General features: G+C 36.2%; 1 protein-coding gene across 1 annotated transcript; it reads right to left on the reverse strand.

The window, feature by feature from the left end:
• Positions 1 to 8,684: 8,684 nt before the first annotated feature.
• On the reverse strand, positions 8,685 to 9,724 carry LOC118976016 (olfactory receptor 12-like). The gene has a single exon (XM_037030285.1). It carries the CDS (start codon positions 9,722 to 9,724, stop codon positions 8,789 to 8,791), a length of 936 nt encoding a protein of 311 aa, XP_036886180.1. The 3' UTR covers positions 8,685 to 8,788.
• Between the last annotated feature and the right edge of the window lie 10,707 nt (positions 9,725 to 20,431).

Raw genomic sequence — 20,431 nt, forward strand, 5'->3', positions numbered from 1 at the left:
TTATGAATTATTACTGTTGTATAGAACAGCTCTTATTTACAACAATATTAGAGCAACACTCACGTGATAGACTCTATGTGATCTGTCTAAGTGGGGGTTATAGAGCTTGGGTAGTATGCCAAAGGAAAGCAAGTGAAGTATAGAAAATTAGCAATATGCTGTGGAGGAAAGAGCAATGAGAACCTGTCAGGTAGTACAATATAACCAGCCAGGACTAAGAAACCTGTACAGAAAGAGGAGGAATACAAAGATATTCTTAAAATTAAAAAAAGAAGTGAGAATAATACAAAAAATAATAATACACCTAAAAGAAAACTAAGCAACACACAAACAAACAATCCAACACACACACACACACACACACACACACACACACAGGTCAGGAGAAAGGAGGAATAAGCGGAAAATTTGGGAAGAACAGAAAGACTAAAACCAGACAAAAAGAAAAAGAAATGAGGGACAGAGTATTGAAAGATAGAGCAACAATACAGTTTAAAATATATAAGATTACTTAGAAAAGAAGTTGAGAAAGAAAAAAAAGAGAGGAAAAAAAACCACACACACACACTCACACACACACAAAACCCTTCCTTTGTCAGTTTCAACTGTCCAAACTGGTTTTTCTGGTTGCAGCTGGGCCTCTCTGAGGGCAGGTATGCAGGTAATGCAGGCGCGCACGTGCGAACTCGCGCACAAGCCAAGCTACTGGATTGGGATGTGGGCGCCGGCAACCCTGGCAGGCTGCTTGGGTCCCACCGTATCTGGCACTGCCCTTCTCAGTCCCCTGGCGGGAACCAGGTGTTCCCACCCCTCCCCTGGATGGCTGCTGGGTGGTTGGGCCATGAGGCAAGTTGCTGTCCCAGAACACCTCAGTTCACTTTCCAATAGAGACTTCTCCACAAAGCCTGCCTCTCATCCCAGCCCAATCCCAAAAGACTGGCAACCACAGTGACCTTCTCAAATCCGCCAGGTTGGCGGGCTGGTGGGCTGGCGGGCTGGCGACCACAGAGTCCGCAGTTGAACATGGCCCTGCGCCCCTGCCACTCTTTACGTTAACTTAAGCCCATAGGTGTCTGCCCGGTATTACCCAGCCTGCCTAGACGGGGAGGTGGGGAGTCAGTTCTCTCCCACGGACCCTATAGCAGGCCCACGGCTCCCACCCAGTCTGTTTCCGGCCCACCAGGTGCCGGGCCTCTTGAGTTCCCTCCGCCACAGGAGTCCCGGCCCTGGATTTAGATGGGTCCTCTGTTTCCCACTGATGGTGCCGGCCCAGATTGCCCGCCGCATCTGGTCGGTACTCATGCACCGCCAGAGGTCGCCCACTGTGGGCACAGCCCACCGCCAAGGAGGCCTGGGTGCAGGGCTTTTGTCCTCACTCGTCTTCTGGAGTCCTCACCGACCTGCAGCTGTCTGGTTCCTCTGTCACACTCTCTGGTCTCTTATTTTCATAAGTGTTGGGGAATTGTTGGTTGATTATGCTGTTCTTCAGTAGATCCACCTGGATTTTCTACCAGATGCACGGGAGCTGGGTTCCCTCCATGCTATTCTGTTGCCATCTTCCCTGTTTTCCTGTATGCCAAAATTATTTTAATATTAAATTTTTAAGGTGTTTAAATGGGAAATACAAATAAAAAGTATTGTCTAAATAAATTCATAATATTTAAATAAGAAATCTGTTCTTAATATTTTTAGATGAAAAAGAATTAAAAGTGAATAGAACAATGATTACATAATAACAAAGGCAAAAATAATTTACATAGACAACCATATAAGAGTTTTAAATATAATTCAGTAAAGTGAAAACAAAAAATTAACTAACTGAGCAAGTAAGCTATGAATTTAGAAATAAAAGGTTAACAAACAGAAGTTTTAGGAAAATAAAATAAGTATATAAATACACAAATATACATGAAGATATTACATTCATTAATATAATGCATGTTAATGTATTGATTTACTAGTACTACATTGGTGATCTACAAGTTTTAATACTTCTAAGCAAACAAAATTAGAACAGAAAACCTATGTAACACCTACATGTGACATACAAATGACTCTGAAAATAATAATATGCATGTCAAAGTTTTATTGGTATGAAGGTGCATCCTTGGTAAATTTAATTAAGAATGAAAATAAAATGAAATTCTAAGGTTTAAAAATAGAAAATATAGATAACCACCTTATGAGATAACATTTCATGTCCATGCCAATAATTTTTCAAATCTCGAAGGAGACAAGAATTTTTCAATCATTATATAAATTCTGAAAACTTATAATTTGGAGATATAGGAGCCCACCAGCAAACAAACACAAGCCTGTTGAGACATGTGATGTTTATACAGAAAAAGTCCTTCTATTGTTAATATAATGAGAATGGTTTGCAAGACATGGCTATAACCTAGCAACCAAGAACAGTGGGAAGGAATGCGCATACATGAACAATGCCAACTTTACACTACTAGTCAGTGGGGCCAGTAGACACCATTGAGTAGGCATGTGTACTGTGTGGCCATTGCATTCAAAATAACTGAGCAAGTAGAGCAACAAATCTGCATCAAATATTGCGTTAACCTTGAACATTCCCCCACAGAAACTATTCAGATGATTGAGAAGTTGGCAGCCAGGGGTAGCTGCTGATTGGCAGCTTCACCACAAAAATGCACCTGCTCATGCATCATGTCTTCTGCAAAACATCAAATCACGCATGTGACTCAGCACCCCCTACAGCCCAGATTTGGTACCCTGCAACTTCTGGCTTTTTCCAAAATTAAAATCACCTCTGAAAGGGAACAGATTTCAAACCATTGATGAGACTGAGGAAAATACTCAGGGGCAGCTGAAGGCAATTGGGAGAACTGTGTGAGGTCCCAAGGTGCCCACTTTGAAGGGGACTGAGGCATCATTGTTCTATGTACAGTGTTTCTTGTATCTTGTATGTTCTTCAACAAAAGTCTCTATTTTTCATACTGCATGGCTTCATACCTCCTGGGAAGACCTTGTATGTACAGTATAGATGAAAAGCAAGCAAATGGCTCAGAAGCAATCACACGCCATTACTGCTAGGAGAAAGCCTTCAGTGCCAACACAGAGAGCAAAGAAAATGAACTGTGTCACACAGCCAGTGCAAGAAATTTTCTTGTTTTGGGACAAGAAAGTAGCCAGAGTTTGGGCAGCACTGACTGTGGACTAACAGAGATCGAAATAGGACAAATTTCTGAAAAAGAAATGCATAGGTGTGTGAAGTCTGGAATCTCTTTTAATGACAGCTAACAGGCTGAATTTTCCCACCACAGTGAACACATAAGGCTTTCATCAAGCCTCTAAGGTTTGATGAAACCCCAATATTATAAATCAAATTTTGTGCCTTTATAGGAGGGGTAAGTTTATGATTGAAATCAAACTCTAAACACAATTCCTAACTTGAAANACTCCTACCCTTTGCAACATCATGGATGGAACTGGAAAGCATTATGCTGAGTGAAATAGTCCAGGCGTTGAAAGACAAATACCATATTATCTCACCTTTAACAGGAAGCTAAACAACAAAACAAACAACCTAGCAAAATAAACACAAAGACACTGAAATAGAGAACAGGGGAACCATGACCAGAGGCAAGAGAAGAGGGAATTTCAGGGGAAAAAGGGGAAGGATTTACAGGAACTAGTATAAAGGACACACAGATAACAACTTAGGGGGGTGGAAATTGGAGAGAGGTGGGGAGCATTGGGTTGGTGGGCTGGGATGAGAGTAAAGGACAGAAAACTGTACTTGAACAATAATTAAATAAAAACAAATAAATAAATAAATAGATAGATCAATTTTATTTACTCATTTTTAGTGATAGGGAAGGGAGGATTAAAGAGAGGGAGAGAAACGTGGATATGACAGAAATATTGCCTGGCTGCCTCTCGTTTGTGTCCCGCTGTAGGACAAACCTGGAACACAGGCATGTGCTCTGACCAGGAATCCAACTGGTGACCTTTCATTCTATGGGACAATGCCCAACCAACTGAGCCATATGGGTCAGGGCCATGTAGATATTCTCAAAACCAAGCAAGTACATTATAAAAATACATACAAATGTATGAACTTCTGGAAAAGAAAAAGACCCTAGAGGTTAATTAGGTCATTGTTTACCAAACTTACCAAACTTCCCCATGCTTCAGCATCACCTGAGGGAGCTTTTGTTTCCCTTTGCTTTTATACTGATTCTTGGATCTCACCTCTTCCTTAATTAAACTGAATATTGAAAATTGTGTATTAGTGAGATGAGTGTAATGGAGTATTTATTTACATTTTAAGATGCCCAGCTGACTCTTCAGAAGTCAGTCCCTGTATAGAAATTGGAGGACCATTGAATCTGGTCTTGCTGCTTCCTGGCAGAATAGCATTCTCACTCAAAGACGATCAAAGTAATTTTTAATTATAAAGGTTCTTCTGAAAGGATACTTTTTCATTCTTCATTGAATTTTTTCACAAATATAACTTCTAGGAATTTCTCTCTTTATTCAACACAAATATGTAATAAATCTAATATGTTTCTTTTGTTATTGTTATTGTTGTCATTGTCGGTGGAAACCAAAACTAGAGTACTAAATGGTATCAATACATATACAAACTAGGTTCACCCCCCCATACCCAAGCATTTCTTTAGTTTCTTTACATTTCCATTTTTATATCAGTTTTATCTTGGGTTCCAAAGGCATTTTGAAGAATGGCATACAAGTAGAGAGTATATACTTTATACACAATTTGTATTGTACTTTATACACAATTTTGTATTGTATTTATATTATTTCTTTTATGAATCTGTTGTGTATACTAAAAAACACATTTTATAAAATATATTAGAATACCAAGTACTTTCATTGTCTCCACCAGTTCACATTGGACTTTTCACTTAAATCTATTAATCTTTAAATATTTATATTTTTAACTCTATTTGCACATATAATGAATACACATATAGTTTTTAAACGTGTTTTAGTTTCTTATTTTTATATATACCTTTCACAATCTCCTCTAATTTTTTTCATTTTCCAATCACATATGTTCCTCATTGTAATTTTCACAGAGTTGTTATGCAGGCTAAATAAGTTAATACATCCCAAACACACTACTACATATGCCAGCTAACATCATTTTGTCTCACATGAACTTGGAAAACTAAACTAAAACTTAAGTAGCAACAGTAGCAATAAAATTAGTTCTGCCCACACACACACACAAAAAGAAAGCTGTAATCCTTTGCAGCAAAATGAAATGTTGAAGAATCTCACTTGGTTTGCAGAGAGTAAGTTGTTACTGAGATATGAAGGCAGCTGTCCCTCAAAAGTGTAAGAGCAGTGGAGTAGAGTCTCCTAGAGACAATTACTGTCACTTTACAGTCCAGAAACAGGATTAACAACACTTACTCAGTAAAAAGACCTAAGACTCATATACTCAGATGTAGAGATGATCAAAACTTCAGATTTTCAAAAATAAGGAAATATACATAATTGACTTTTGCTGTGGTGATTCCTGGAACAAAAACAGAAATGGTCCTTGGTCTATGAATGATAGACACCCAAATCACTATGGCATAGAACCAAAGATAATTCTTGAGGAAGGACTAGAAAATGCTGAGTGGAACTGATCCTAAGAATCATAGTGTCATCTCTAAAAGAATCTGACTTTCAAGGAGTGAGACTAGTCTTCAAAAGAAGGAACAGAAATATATAACTTTCTTCCTTGAACATTATAGCTCCTTTGCAGCCAACTTCATCAACAGTAGAACAATTTTATCCACAGGAAATTCAGGTTTAATCATCCTCAGTAACTATGCATGTTCCATAAGAGGCAATGAGCATACAGGCATAATTAGGACCATATCTGTGGAAGTCTCTGATTAAATTTATAATTAAAAAGATACTAACTGAAATAACTGCCATCTTGCTAATGAGGCAGATTGAAAAATATGTTTAATCTGGCTTGAAAAGTGAAAGATAGCATCTCTGATTCTGGCCGACATGAAGTAATAGGAACCACTACTCTCCTGTCTAAAGTAATGACAACAGAGAACATGCTCTTGCCCTCTCTCTCTCCCACCCCCACCCCGGCTTCCTGGGAGTAGGCAGTGAAGAACCTAAAAGATGGGAAAGAAATGTGCTGTTAACCTAAAAATAAAAAGCCAAAACAAGAGGCAAAGAGTGCTCATTTGGGATTACAAATTTTCTTAAAGAGTTTCAATTCAGAGAACACAGATTCAGTTCAGGAACAACTATAAAGGACTCGTGGACAAAAACCAATGAGAGGTGGAATCAGGGAATGGAGGTGGGGATGGGTGGAGTGGGCAGGATGAGTGGAGGGGGATAAATGCAGACAACTGTGCTTGAACAACAATAAAACAATTAAAAATAATAAGTTTTAAAAATAATAAATAAATGAATGAAAAAAGTCCCAAGTACTGTCCCAATTACAGGAATGTTTAATGAGAAAAGGAAGGGAATAATTACATGAATAAAAGAAAGAAACTTCTATTTGTCCCAACAAACTGAGTTATACTTTAACTGTACATGGCCAATTTTCTGTCACCAGCAAGAGAGTTTATAATCATCTGTCCTTATTGTCAGGATGTATGGTCTCCTGTAGATTTGCAAAGACTTATTTGTAAGATTCTGCTGGTTTGGCTCAGTCCAAAGGTTATTTTGCCCAGTGGAAACACTCCAGAGTTTCAAGGAGCAAGATATCCAAGGCAATTTTCTAGAATGTCTGCTCTGGCTCCATTTTAAAATGGATCCACTTATGTCAACTTTTCACAGTGGTAAGCCCAATGATTGCCCAGTTCGTTCCATTGAGAGCAATTTTAAAACTTGAAATTGTAGTTAAAAATTATCCCACAAATAAAAACTCCAGTCTGATTTCCTAGTGAGTTCTAAAAACATTTCAGTGAAAAATTAACAATTGTTCATAAACTTTTCCAAGGGATTTACAAGAGGGAATACATCCTAATTTATTCTATGAAGCCAGTATACAGGTAGCATTACACCAGAATAAGGTGCCTCTGTTATGTATATGTGCAGGTGAGAAGAGGAGCTTAAGTAACAAAAAGTCACAGCTGTAAAATGTTTTATAAGAAAGTTAAAAATCGAAGTTTTAGTGAGGTAAAAAGTTTTTAAACAAGCCATGTGCCATATTGGTGCTAAATAAAATAGGATTCAGGATAATGCACTTGTAGGTATAACAAAGAAATGCAGCTTAATTAATAAAATGAGACTAATTGGCATATATGATATAATATAAGTAAAAAAATATAACAAAAATTACCCAAGAAACATAAACAGTACTTGAACACATTGTTTCTGGCATATCAGAAAGCAAAAATTAATGCTATTAGAGACATTTGAATACAATTAGTAACACATGTGAGTTAATAAGTATTAACTCATACTTATTTACTTGTAAATTTAATATTTACAATATTAAAACCTATGGCAAAATAAAGCTGTGTCTGAATCACTGCCACATACTCTTTTCCTCCACTGCTTTGGAGTCAGATTCTGTTTTCCAGCTCTAGTTATGGTTGTTACTGGCAATGTAAAATTAAGCACATATGTAATGCTTCTAAGATACAATTTCTATAATTCTAAAACATATTAATTTAAATTAAGCATTCAATATGTATATCATGTCACTTTCATGATAGGTCTCATTTGAGGAGTAAAAAAATACATGAGTACTTTTTACGTGATTTAGTATTCTAATGGTGCCTCAATTATTTCATTTGAAAATAGTGATAAAAATTACCTATAGAGTACCTGTCCTGTATATATCATCTTTTATTTATTATAAAGTGTGTCATTTTTATAGTAAGAAGAAAGTGGGAAAGTAAAAATTAGTAGAATGTTATTGACACACATTTTGCATGTGAAGAGTTCCTTCCCTAATAATATATGATGGATTCCCCTTCAAAAGAGTTGTAACTATAAGGATGATAACATTCTAAATATAAGCCAGGCGGTGAAAGACAAATATCATATGATATCACTGTTAACAGGGATCTAAACAAAACAAACAAGCAAGCAAAATATGACCGATGACACTCAATTACAGAACAGGCTGACAGGGTCCAGAGGGAAGAGGGGAGAGAATCATAGGGGAAAAGGGGATGGACTCACATGAACAAGTATAAAGGACACAAGTAACTAAGGGTGGGGGCTGGAAATGGGAGGGAGTCGGGAGCACGGGGCGGGTGGCGGGCAGGGTTGGGAATATAAGACAGAAAGCTGTACTTGAACAAGAATTAACTTTTAAAAATTATTTAAAAAAAAATAAATAAATATAAACCTGGATTTTTAAAAAACAATAGGCTTTGTATTCAAAAGTGTTCTATGTGACCATTTCGGTTTTGCCAGCTATGCAGTGGCAGTTATCTTTCCCAAATAAATATTAGTTTAGTTGCCTTATAGAATAAAAAACTTAGAGAACAGTTCACCTGGACAAATATTATTTAATTATTGCATAACAACAGCTTTTAATATTTACTTCTCGGTCAAAGTCAAATTGAAATTAAAATATGATTACCACATGATAATTAATGAACATATATAATGTATATATTCTAAGCACATAAGGTAATGATATATAGACATATATTGTTAAAAAGTTATTTTGTAAAAGAGAAAACTATTTGTTGCCATATATAAAATGTCTTTGATATAATAATTTTACATAAACAAGAATAACTTGGATCCTTAGAATATGAAATTTGCCTGCTATTCAATGATTTTACAAATGTCAGTGAAGGAATCATTTCCCACATGATATTCTTTTCACAGCATCTTTCACATCTTGGTTTCTCAAACTGTATATTAGAGGGTTTAGCATTGGTATTATAAGTGTATAGAACACAGCCACAATCTTGTTTTGCTTGGGTGAGGAGATGGCTCCAGGTTGGGCATACATAAAGAACACCGTCCCATAGAATAAACTCACCGCTGCTATATGGGAGCCACAAGTAGAGAAAGTCTTACTTCTGCCATGGGTCGAGGGGATCTTCAGGACAGTGGACAGGATATAAGCATAAGAAACCAGAATGACAGTAGTGGTGGTGATGATGATAAAACCAGAGAGAATAAACAATACAATCTCATTTACAAAGGTGTCAACACATGAGATCTTGATCAGGGCTGGGACATCACAGAAAAAGTGGTCCAATCTGTTTTCTCTACAGAAATGCAGACTGAAGGTGAAACTTGTTTGGACTATGGAGTTGATGCTTCCACAGATGTAAGATCCAGTTACCAACTGAACACAGACTTTTTGGGACATGTGCACATGGTAGAGGAGAGGGGAACAAATGGCCGAGAATCGATCAAATGCCATGACAGCCAGAAGAAAGCCTTCAGTTGTGACAAACAGGGCGAAGAAGAAAAATTGGGTTGCACAGCCATTGTAAGAAATTTTCTTTTCATCAGACAAGAAGTTCGCTAAAGCTTTGGGAGCAATAACTGTGGAGTAGCAGAGATCTAAAGCAGACAAGTTTTTAAGGAAGAAATACATTGGTGTTTGAAGTCTGGAGTCCATCTTAATGACAATTATCATGCTGACATTTCCCACCACAGTGGCCATGTAGATCAGCAGGAATACAAAAAATAAGAGGATCTGTAGCTTTGGAGGGGTTCTGAACCCTAGCAGAACAAACTCAGTCACTTCTGAGTAATTCCCATTAAGCTCATTCTTCATAGCTGTGATATAGGTAGAACTAAAGAGATGGTAAAAATGAAAGAAATGAGTGACCAGAATACTTGTTTTAGTAAAAATAACTGGGAACCAGCATAGAAAAATATTTGTTGCATGTCATATTGTTCCTAATACTTTACAAAACACCAATGAACAAAAAGAATCATTTACTACAAATAGAAACAGTCTCACAGATACAAAGAACAAAATGACGGTTGCCAGAGGAAAGAGGGGTTGGGAGATTGGGTGAAAAAGTTGAAAGGATTAACAAGTACAAACTGGCAGTTACAAAATAGTCATAGGGACTTCTGGCCAAGATGGAGGCATAGGTATAAACACTGTGCCTCCTCCCACAACCAAAATTAAAGACAACAAAGATTTAGAAACAAAAACACCACCAGAACAGAAAGAACATTAAACTGTGCGGAAGTCCGACAACCATTCAACCAGGCTGGTAAGAGGGCTGCAGTCGGTGGCCAGCAGAGAGGGATTGCAGCAGGAAAAAGCAGTGGCTGCCAGACCGAGGACCACAGACTGCACAGGGCTAGCAGACCTTGGGCACTGAGTGGAAATGAGCAGAACACGCAAGGCGGTTGGCTGACTGACGTCACACATTTGCGTGCAGATAAGCCAGGCAAAAACAGGCAGTGAGATAGAGTGAGCAACCCAGGGCCCCGGCACCGGGGAAATAAAGCCTAAAAGCACTGATTGAAAAGGTCCTTGGATTGACTCACCACCTCATAGGAGAGTTTGTTGGAGAGACCCACAGGGTCCTAGAACATACACAAGACCACTCACCCAGGAACCAGCACCAGAAGAGCCCAGTTTGCTTGGGGGAAGTGACAGAAAGGACTGAAGTTAAACAAAGAGTGGAGCAAATGCCAATGTTCCCTCTCTGAACCCGCCCCCACATACAGGGTCACCACCTAGCAACTGGGTTGCCCCGCCTTGGTGAACATCTAAGGCTCCGCCCCCAACTGTGTTACAGGCTCCACAAGACAAAATAAAAAAATGGCTCAAACAGAAGAACAAATTAAAGCCCCAGAGCCAATACTTCTAAGTGATCAACAGATAGCCAACCTATCAGATGCACAGTTCAAAATACTGGTGATCAGGATGCTCACAGAACTGGTTAATTTTGGTCACAAATTAGATGAAAAAATGAAGGCTACTGTAAGTGAAGTGAAGAAAAATGCACATGGATCCAAGAGTGATGGAAATAAAACTAGGACTCAAATCAATGGACTGGACCAGTAGAAAGAAAGAAACAGCCAAACAGAAAAGAAGGAAGAACCATGAATTCAAAAAAATGAGGAGAGGCTTAGGAACCTCCAGGATATCTTTAAAGGTTCCAACATCTGAATTATAGGGGTACCAGAAGGGGAAGAGGAACAACAACAAGTGGAAAATTTATTTGGACAAATAATGAAGGAGAACTTCCCCAATCTGGCAAAGGAAATAGACTTCCAGGAAGTCCAGGAAGCTCAGAGAGTCCCAAAGAAGATGGACCCAAGGAGGAACACACCAAGGCACATCATAATTACATTAACCAAGATTAAAATGAAGGAGAGAATTCTAGAAACAGCAAGAGATAAGGGGGTAGTCACTTACAAAGGAGTTCCCATCAGACTGTCGGCAGATTTCTCAAAAGAGACCTCACAGGCAAGAGGGGGCTGGAAGGAAGTATTCCATGTCATGAAAGGCAAGGACCTACACCCAAGATTGCTCTATCCAGCAAAGCTTTCATTTAAAATGGAAGGACAGATAAAGTGCTTCTCAGATAAGGTCGAGTTCAAGGAGTTTATCATGACCAAGCCCTTATTATATGAAATGTTAAAGGGACTTATCTGAGAAAAAGAAGATAAAAAATATGAACAGAGAAAGAACAGCAAACTCAGTTATTAAAACCACACCTAAAACAAAAGCAAACTAAGTGGGCACCTGAAGCAGCAGTGGAGCCACAGAAATGGAGATCACGTGGAAGGTTAGCAACAGGGGAGTGGGAGAAGGAAGGTGGAGAGAAGGTACAGAGAATAAGTAGCATAGACAGTGGGGAAAAAATAGACAGGGAGGGCAAGAATAGTATGGGAAATGTAGAAGCTAAAGAACTTAAGACACATGGACATGAACTAAAAGGGGGGGATGTGGGTGCGAAGGGGTGTGCAGAGTGGAGGAGAATGAAGGGGGGAATGGGACAACTGTAATGGCATAATCAATAAAATATATTGAAAACAGTCATAAAGATTTAAAGTACAATATGAGGAACACAATCAATAGCATTTAAGAACTATGTATGGTGGCCCTGGCAGGTGTAGCTCAGTGGATTGAGCGCAGGCCTGCGAACCAGAGGATCGCGGTTCGATTCCCAGTCAGGGCACATGCCTGGGTTGCAGGCCGGTTCCCTGTAGGCCAACTCCCGGCAGGGGATGCACGAAAGGCAACCATACATTGATGTTTCCCTCTCTCTCTCCTTCCCCTCTAAAGATAAATAAATAAATAAAATCTTTAAAAAAAAAAGAACTATGTATGGTGCCAATTGAGTATCTGAATTATGGGGGGGGGGGCATCACTTTGTAAAGTGTATGATGGTCTAACCACTATGCTGGACACCCAAAACTAATATGAATTAATATTGAATATAAACTGTAATCAAAAACTAAAATTTTTAAAAAGAATGAATTACTACTTTTTAAAAGTCTTCCTGGTGAAATATGTAGTCTGACTGGTTGGCATTTTTAGATATATTTATTTACAAATAATACAGATTTGCCCTCTAGGTGTGCTTTGGGGAAGGGAAGATTCTAGGAAAAATCTAAAAACAAGAGTTGTTTTCTTTTTCTTCATTGATTTATTATCAGTTTACTGCCATTGGAAGCTGCCTCCTTTAGTGGAAGATAATTCTCACAGATATTACAATCCAATTAAGGTTATATTTAAAGTGAAAATGTCTTCAATTCATGGTCACATTTTATTTTTTAATGATTAATTTATTTACTATAGAAAAATAGTACATATGTATTGCATCTGTCTTTCTTCTATTAAGAAGAAGACTAAAAGTGACCAGAGGGGAGGAGGGCAGGGAATAATAGTGGAAAGAAGAGGAAGGGACTAGACAAAGAACATGTGTGAATGAGCCATGGACATGGCCAATAGTGTGGGAATTGATGGTGGGAGCAGGGGGTGGGATGGGCAAAGAAGGGCAAAGTGGGAAAAATTGAGACAACTGTAATAGACTAACAATAAAAAATGATTTAAAAAATTAGAAATATGATAAAAGATTACTTTTTTAATTTAAAAATACAGAGACTTCAGATCTTGTCAAAAGCATCATCATTTTACACATTAACCTCATGTACTTATTTCTTTCATTATTTTTGACCTTCTAGAGGTATACCCTCTTAGTAACACAGTTCATCTGCTAAAAACGAGAGTGACTTTCTCTTACATTTTCTAAACACAATGAAATCAAGATTTTACTATTTTCCTACCTAACTTCCTTCTTTCCTTTCTTTCTTCTTTCCTTTCTTCCTTTCCTCTTTTTTTTCCCTTTGCATTTTACAGATTGAGATGTCAGTGGATAATTCTAAGATCTTAGGCAGAGATTTTTTTGTGTTTTCAGAAATACGGACATCTGTGCATGTGAAGGGCAGAAGTTACACAGAACAATCTAAAGATAGCTAAAGTGAAGAAAAGGGAAGAAAGATCTATTTAAACAAGTTGGCATTATATTTATTTAAACATGCTATTATAAGAATGAAATAACCTTAAATAGCATATGTTGAAGGTAGAGAAAAATTTTTACTCTAATTTTAGAAGTGGGAAAATAAAACAAAAAGATTTAAGAGGCTTACCTATAATCCTAAGATTGAGTGGTAGAGTGGTTTATTATTCAATAATCTGTCATACAATGTAAAAGACAACTGAAAAATAACAAATTTATGAAAAAACTTAATAATTGTATAATTATAAAATTGATAATTATGTATACATGTTAATTTATATATAAATTGTACACATATAAAATTATATCACCTTGATTTCTCAAATTTTGACATTCTTTTAAGATAAGCTGGGACTATAAAAGAATATTAGAACTAATTTGGATTACTTCAATAAGTTCTTTTTTGAAAAAAATTAAGGTTAACAGCTATATTGACTGATTAATTTTAGAAAGCTGAAGAATGGTCAAAGTTAACCTTGGGTAGGACCTATGAACTACAAAAATACAAGTTTTTGTTACATTCATATTTTACATAGACATGTTTCTGGTTTTAAGGGAAAAATTGGGGGGAAATTATGTAACCAATGCTATTTAAAAGAGAAGAGATTTGAAAATAAACTAAATATAAGATATTCTCAAGAACAGATGCTACTTCTTATCTTAGTAAACACTCTACTATATGTGAAATATAGTACATTCATAAAGAAACAAAAATAGGAAAATAATCAAACCTTTGTCTAACAAAATGTTGTTCTGCAGAATGGATTGCATTCCCTTGCTGTTCAGATCATGACCCAAAGTACTAAAGTTTAGCATTCCTCCCTGTCTCTCTCTCTCTCTCCGTCTCTCTCTCTCTCTCTCAAGTTTATTGTACTTTGTTATTGATTAAACCAATAAATAGTTCTGGGATATACTCTAAGAGAAATTTTCTCATGGGGAGGGAAATTAGAGCACTGGGCATTCCCTTTGGAAGATACTAACTAGAAACTTATGTCCCTCTCAACTGTAATGTTTTTAGTATCATAGTGCAAAAAGAAAAATAAAAAAGTTATGAATTAGTAAATTCATCAGACTATTAGAAAGGAAGCTCTCTAGAAAATGTAAGAACTAAACTTCTACTTGCAGAACAATATAACTTCTAAGAAAACACGACTGAATAAGAAGCACTTTATTCTTTATTATTATGGTTTACATAGAAGGATATTCACATTTTATTTAAATGGATTATGACTCTTTTAGAAACTCACTTCTTATCTCTACTGTAAATACATCATGCTTATGTTAGAAGAAAATTAATGCAAAGAATAATCTAAAGAGTCAGTGGAAAAGTTGGAGGAGAGAGAAATTATTAAATAACAGAGAAAGTAGCAAGAACAGGTAGTCATACCACCACCTATGTTTCAAGGCACAAGAAGAGGTGGTGCTGAAAGATTCTAGAGTGGTGGGCATACAATACAATATACAGGTGATGTATTATAGAATTTTACACATGAAACCTATATAATTTTTAACCAATGTCACCCAATACATTTAATTTTATAAAATAAAGAAACATTAATTTTTTTTTCTAATGTTTTTAAAAAAATTTTAGAAGCTTGGTATTTTCTTCAAGAGTGAAAGGTATGGTGGGGTTTGCCCATTAGGTGCTAGAATCAAAAAGAGGAAAACCCCAAGAAGCATGTTGAAAGAAAATGAAATTTCCTCCCTTCATGAATCCTCAGTTCTGCCATCAAATTGTGAAAGCAGCCATAAACAATGCATAAATGAATGAGTTCCATGGATTGGCCAAAAGTAATGACCATTACTTCTACAATATGCAAAGACCCTTCAATTAATATTTAGAGAAGGAAAGAATCTTACATAAAATTTTTCGAGATATTTCACGATCATGTTGTATACATTTCAAAATTTCCTAGAGATCCTAATTTATTCTGATAGCATTTCCCTTTAGAGAGAAGAATTTTCTTTGCCATTTCTTTTTATGCAGATTTGTCATAATGCATTCTCTTCATTGTTCTTTATCAGAAAAGTTTCTTATTTCACCTTCAGTTCTAAAGTATATATTTTTTCCTGTACATAACATTTTATTTGGTCTCCTCCCCTTCTCTCTTTTATCACTTTCAATATGTTATTCCATTGTCTTCTTTGTTTGAATTGTTATTGACAAAAACTCTATGCTTTAACTTTTTTTGTTTCATATAATGTCTATTTATCCCTCTTGCTACTTTGACAGTGTTCTCATTCACATTCATTTTCAGACATTATATTCTGATGGGCCTTCATTTGGTTTTCTTTATGTTTATCCTGCTTAGATTTTTGTGACTTTTTTTTTTTTGCATCTGTCTGTTTATCATTGTCATCAACTTGCGGGAAAAATTTTTGCTCATTATAGTTTCTATATTTTTCTGGCCCCACTTACAAGTACATTTGTAGTATTTTTTTCAGTTGTCACTGAATGCCTATTCTTTTTTTAATTTTTATTTTTAACCTGTTTACTTCATCCCTCCAGCCCCAAACTTCATCCCTCCAGCTGTCATCTTACTCTCTTTGAGTCTGTCCCCATTTTCCTTAGATTAGATTCCACATGTGAGTGAAATCCTGTGGTATTTGTCTTTCCCCAACTGGCTTATTTCACTTAGCACTGTTCTTCAGACTCACCCATACTGTTACAAAGGATCAAACTTTCTTCTTTTTACATATATAAATAGTATTCTGTTGTGTAAATTTCCTACAGTTGTTTTATCCACTATCTTCTGATGGACACTTGGGCTGTTCCCATATCTTCATGATTGTAAATAACACTGTGAAGAACATAGGGGTTCTTACATTCTTTTGAATTAATGTTTTGTGTTCCTTCAGATATATTCTCAGAAGTGGGATTGCTGGGTCAAAAAAACATCCATTTTTAATTTTTTCAAGTATCTCCATACTGCTTACTACAGTAGTGGCATCAGTCTTCATTTCTACTAACAGTGCAAGTGGTCCCCTTTATCTACATCCTCATCTACACTTGTTGTTTGTTGATTTATTGATAGCCATTCTGACAGGTATGAACTGATATTCTGTTACAGAAAACAACTCCGGGTGCATGGAGTGGAACTTTATTTTATGCTCGTGGACTCAGAAGAGTCAGTCTCCAAATTCTGGGCCCTGAGAAGTGGGGGAGCAGTTATTTTTATAGAGCAAGAGAGGGCCCGTCCTTCAGACCATTACTTCTGGCACGAAAGCAGGGGGCGATTTACAGAAGCAGAAGAAGCAGAGCGTTATCTCTGGCATGCAGACGATAAGCAGTCCAAAGAAGCCAAAAGAAAAACTGGGCTGCAAAACTGAATCACTCTCTAGTCGCTGTGTTGTGTCTTAAAATAGCTATCAATTTCCCCCAACAATTCTACTGTTTTTCATTTTAATTTCTCTGATGATTAGTGATGTTGAGCATCTTTTTCTATGTCAACCGGTCATCTGTATGTCCTCTTTGAAGAACTATCTATTCAGGTCCTTTGCACATTTTTTAACTGGGTTGTCTGTGTTTTTGATGTTGAGTTTTGTAAGTTCTTTATAAATTTTGGATATTGACCCCTTATCATATGTATCAGTGAATATATTCTCCCATTCTGTGGGTTGTCTTTTTATTTTATTAATGATTTACTTGGCTGTGCATAAACTTCTTAGTTTGATATAGTCCCATGTGTTTGTTTTTTTCTTTCATTTTTTTCCTGGGGAGATATACCCAGTAAAATATTGCTATGAGCAGTGTCCAGATTTTGCTGCCTATTTTTTCTTCTGTGATTTTTATGGTTTGGGGTCTAACATTTAAGTCTTTGATCCATTTTGAATTTATTCTTCTGTGTTGTATATAGAAGTGGTGTGGTTTTATTTTTCTGCATGTATCTGTCCAACTTTCCTAACATCACTTATTGAATAAACCATTGCATGTATTTGCTTCCTCTGTCAAATATTAACTGACTGTAAATGTGTGGCTTTATTTCTGGGCTCTCTGTTCTGTTCCACTGATTTATGTATCTGTTTTTATGCCAGTACCATGCTGTTGTGATTACTATGGCCTTATGTACAGTTTCATATGTTGAAGTGTGATTCTTCTTAGTTCTTTCTCAGGATTGCTGTTGCTATGCAGGGCCTTTTATAGTTCCATATAAAATTTTTAAATTGTTCTAGTTCTAGTTCTGTGAAATACATCATTGCAATCTGAATAGGAATTGTATTGAATCTGTAGATTGCTTTGGGTTGTTTGGACATTTTAATAATGTTAATTCTTCCTATCTATGAACATGGTATGTACCTCCACTTATTTGTATCTTCTTCAATTTCTTTCCTCAGTGTGTTATAATTTTCCAAGTACAAATCTTTTACATCCTTATTTAGCTTTATTCTTAGGTATTTTATTCTTTTTGTAGTAACTGTGTATGGGATTGCTTTTAATTTCCCTTTCTGTTAGTTCATCATTGGCATATAAAATGCCACTGATTTCTGGATATTAATTTTGTATCCTACTACTTTGCTGAATTTATTTATCAGCTCTAGTAATTTCTTGCTGGAATCTTTGGGGCACTCTAGTACAGTATTATGTCTTCTGCAAATAAATACAGTTTTACTTCTTCCTTTCCAATTTGGATGCCTTTTATTTCTTCTCATCTGATTGCTATGGCTAGGAATTCCAGTACTATGTTGAATAACAGGGGTGAGAGTAGACATCCCTGTCTTGTTACCAATCTTAAGAGAAACACTTGTAGTTTTTGCCCATTGAGTATAATGATGGCAGTGGGTTTCCTATATATGGCCTTTATTATGTGTAGTTATATTTTCTCTAATTCTACTTTTCTGAGAATTTTATCATAAATGGATGCTGGATATTATCAAATTTCTCTTTTGTATCTATTGATATGATTATGTGTTTTTTATCCTTCATCTTCTTTATGTGATGAATGACATTTATTGATTTTTGAATGTTGTGCCAACTTTGCATTCCTGGAATAAATCTTGATCATGGTGTATTTTTTTGACACATTGCTATATACGGTTTGCTAATATTTTTTTGAGGATTTTAGTGTTTATGTTCATCAGCAATATTTACCTATAATTTTTTTCTTTGTAGTGTCTTTATTGGTTTTGGAACTAGGATAGTACTGGTCTCATAAAATTAGTTTGGGAGCCTTCCTTCCTTTTGAATTGTATGAAATATTTGAGAAAGAGAGGTGTTAGTTCTTCTTGGAATGTTTGGTACAATTCATCTGTGAAGCCATCCAGTCCAAAGCTTTTGTTGTTGGGAGATTTTTTGATTATTGTTTCAATTTCACTGGGTGTTATCCATCTATTCAGATTCTCTGATTTTTCTTGGTATAGTTTTGGAAGATTGTATCTTTGTAGGAATTTATCCATTTTATCCTGGTTGTCCAATTTGTTGGCATAGAGTTGTTCATAATATTTTCTTACAATCTTTTGTATTTCTTTGGTGTCAGTTCTTATTTATACTCTTTCATTTCTGATTTTATTTATTTGGGTCCTCTCTCTTTTTGCCTGATGAGCTCTTGTTAAAGGTTTGTCAATCCTTTTTACCCTTCAAAGAATAAGCTCTTGGAATCATTGATCTTTTGTACCTTTTTTTAGACTCTATTTCATTTCTTTCTGCTCTGATCTTTATTACAGTGGGATGCTACACAGTAGAAAGAAAGAGCTCCTACCCTTTGTGACAATTTAGAGGGATCTGGAGAGCATTATGCTAAGTGAAATAACATAGGTGATGAAAGACAAATACTATATGACTTCACCTATAATTGAAACTTAATAAAAAAATCAAACAAGCAAGCAAAATATAACCAGAGACATTGAAATTAAGAACAAACAGACAGTAACCAGAGGGGAAGTGGAATGGGATAATAGGGGGAAGGCGGAAGTTTGTTGGGAACATGTATGAAGGACCCATGGACAAAGCCAAAAGATGGTAAGATCAAGGAAGGGAGGTGGGGATGGCCGAGTTGGGAGAGTGGTGGGGGGAAATGGAGACAAATGTACTTCAATGACAATAAGAAAAATAAAACAGAAAAGAAAACGTGCATGGAAATACCTCATGGACTATGGACTCTTCTACATTGTTACTGAATGAATTCATCAGCAGCTGTATTGCATTATATATTACTATGTTAATCCCTAAAAAATAAAAATAAATAAAGTGCAAACCCTTGGTTCTGGAGTGAGATAATGCTGGGTGGAGGGGGGTTTAGACAGGAGGAATGTGGAACATCTGTAGTAGTGTCAACAATAAAAATGAAAAGAAGGAAAATAAAAAAGAAAGAGCTCTGCTCATTCTTTTCTTGGATATTTTACTGAGAAATCACTGCTATGAAATAAACTGTATTCAAACTGTAAAATTCTGTGAGTTTTAACAATTTTATACTTCACCATATCAAGATACAGCATATTTTCATAACATTGAAAAGATTAAATACACCCCTTTTTATTCCGTGCCTCCTTTTAATGTCATTCCCAGAATAATTCACACACACACACACACACACACACACACAGAAGGTGACCTTTTCTGTCAGGCTTCTTTCACTGACTAAAATGATTTTGAGATTTACTCACTTTGTTATGAGTATAAGTAATTCATTCGTTTAATTGCTGAGTAATGTTCTATTTTCCATTGTACTGTATATCAAATTTTGTTTATGTACTCTTAAATTGATAGGCAATGGAGGAGTTTTTAGATTTTAGATATTGTGAATAAAGCAGATATGAACACTCACACATGTGTATTTGAGCCAGGATCCATTCCCTGCCTTCCCTCTCTCAGCTTGGCATGATAGAAAGTTTACTCAGCCAAGTGCAAACAAGAATATGGGGATTCTGGTATTTCCAGCCAAGATGGAGACATAGGTAGACACACTGTGACTCCTCAAACAACCAAAATAAGGACAACAAAAATTTAGAAACAAAATAACAACCAAAACTGACAAAATTGAACTGTATGGAAG

Source organism: Sturnira hondurensis, unplaced genomic scaffold (assembly GCF_014824575.4).
Source record: "Sturnira hondurensis isolate 20B ecotype Veracruz unplaced genomic scaffold, ASM1482457v3 Scaffold0020601, whole genome shotgun sequence".
Classification (NCBI taxonomy): domain Eukaryota; kingdom Metazoa; phylum Chordata; class Mammalia; order Chiroptera; family Phyllostomidae; genus Sturnira; species Sturnira hondurensis.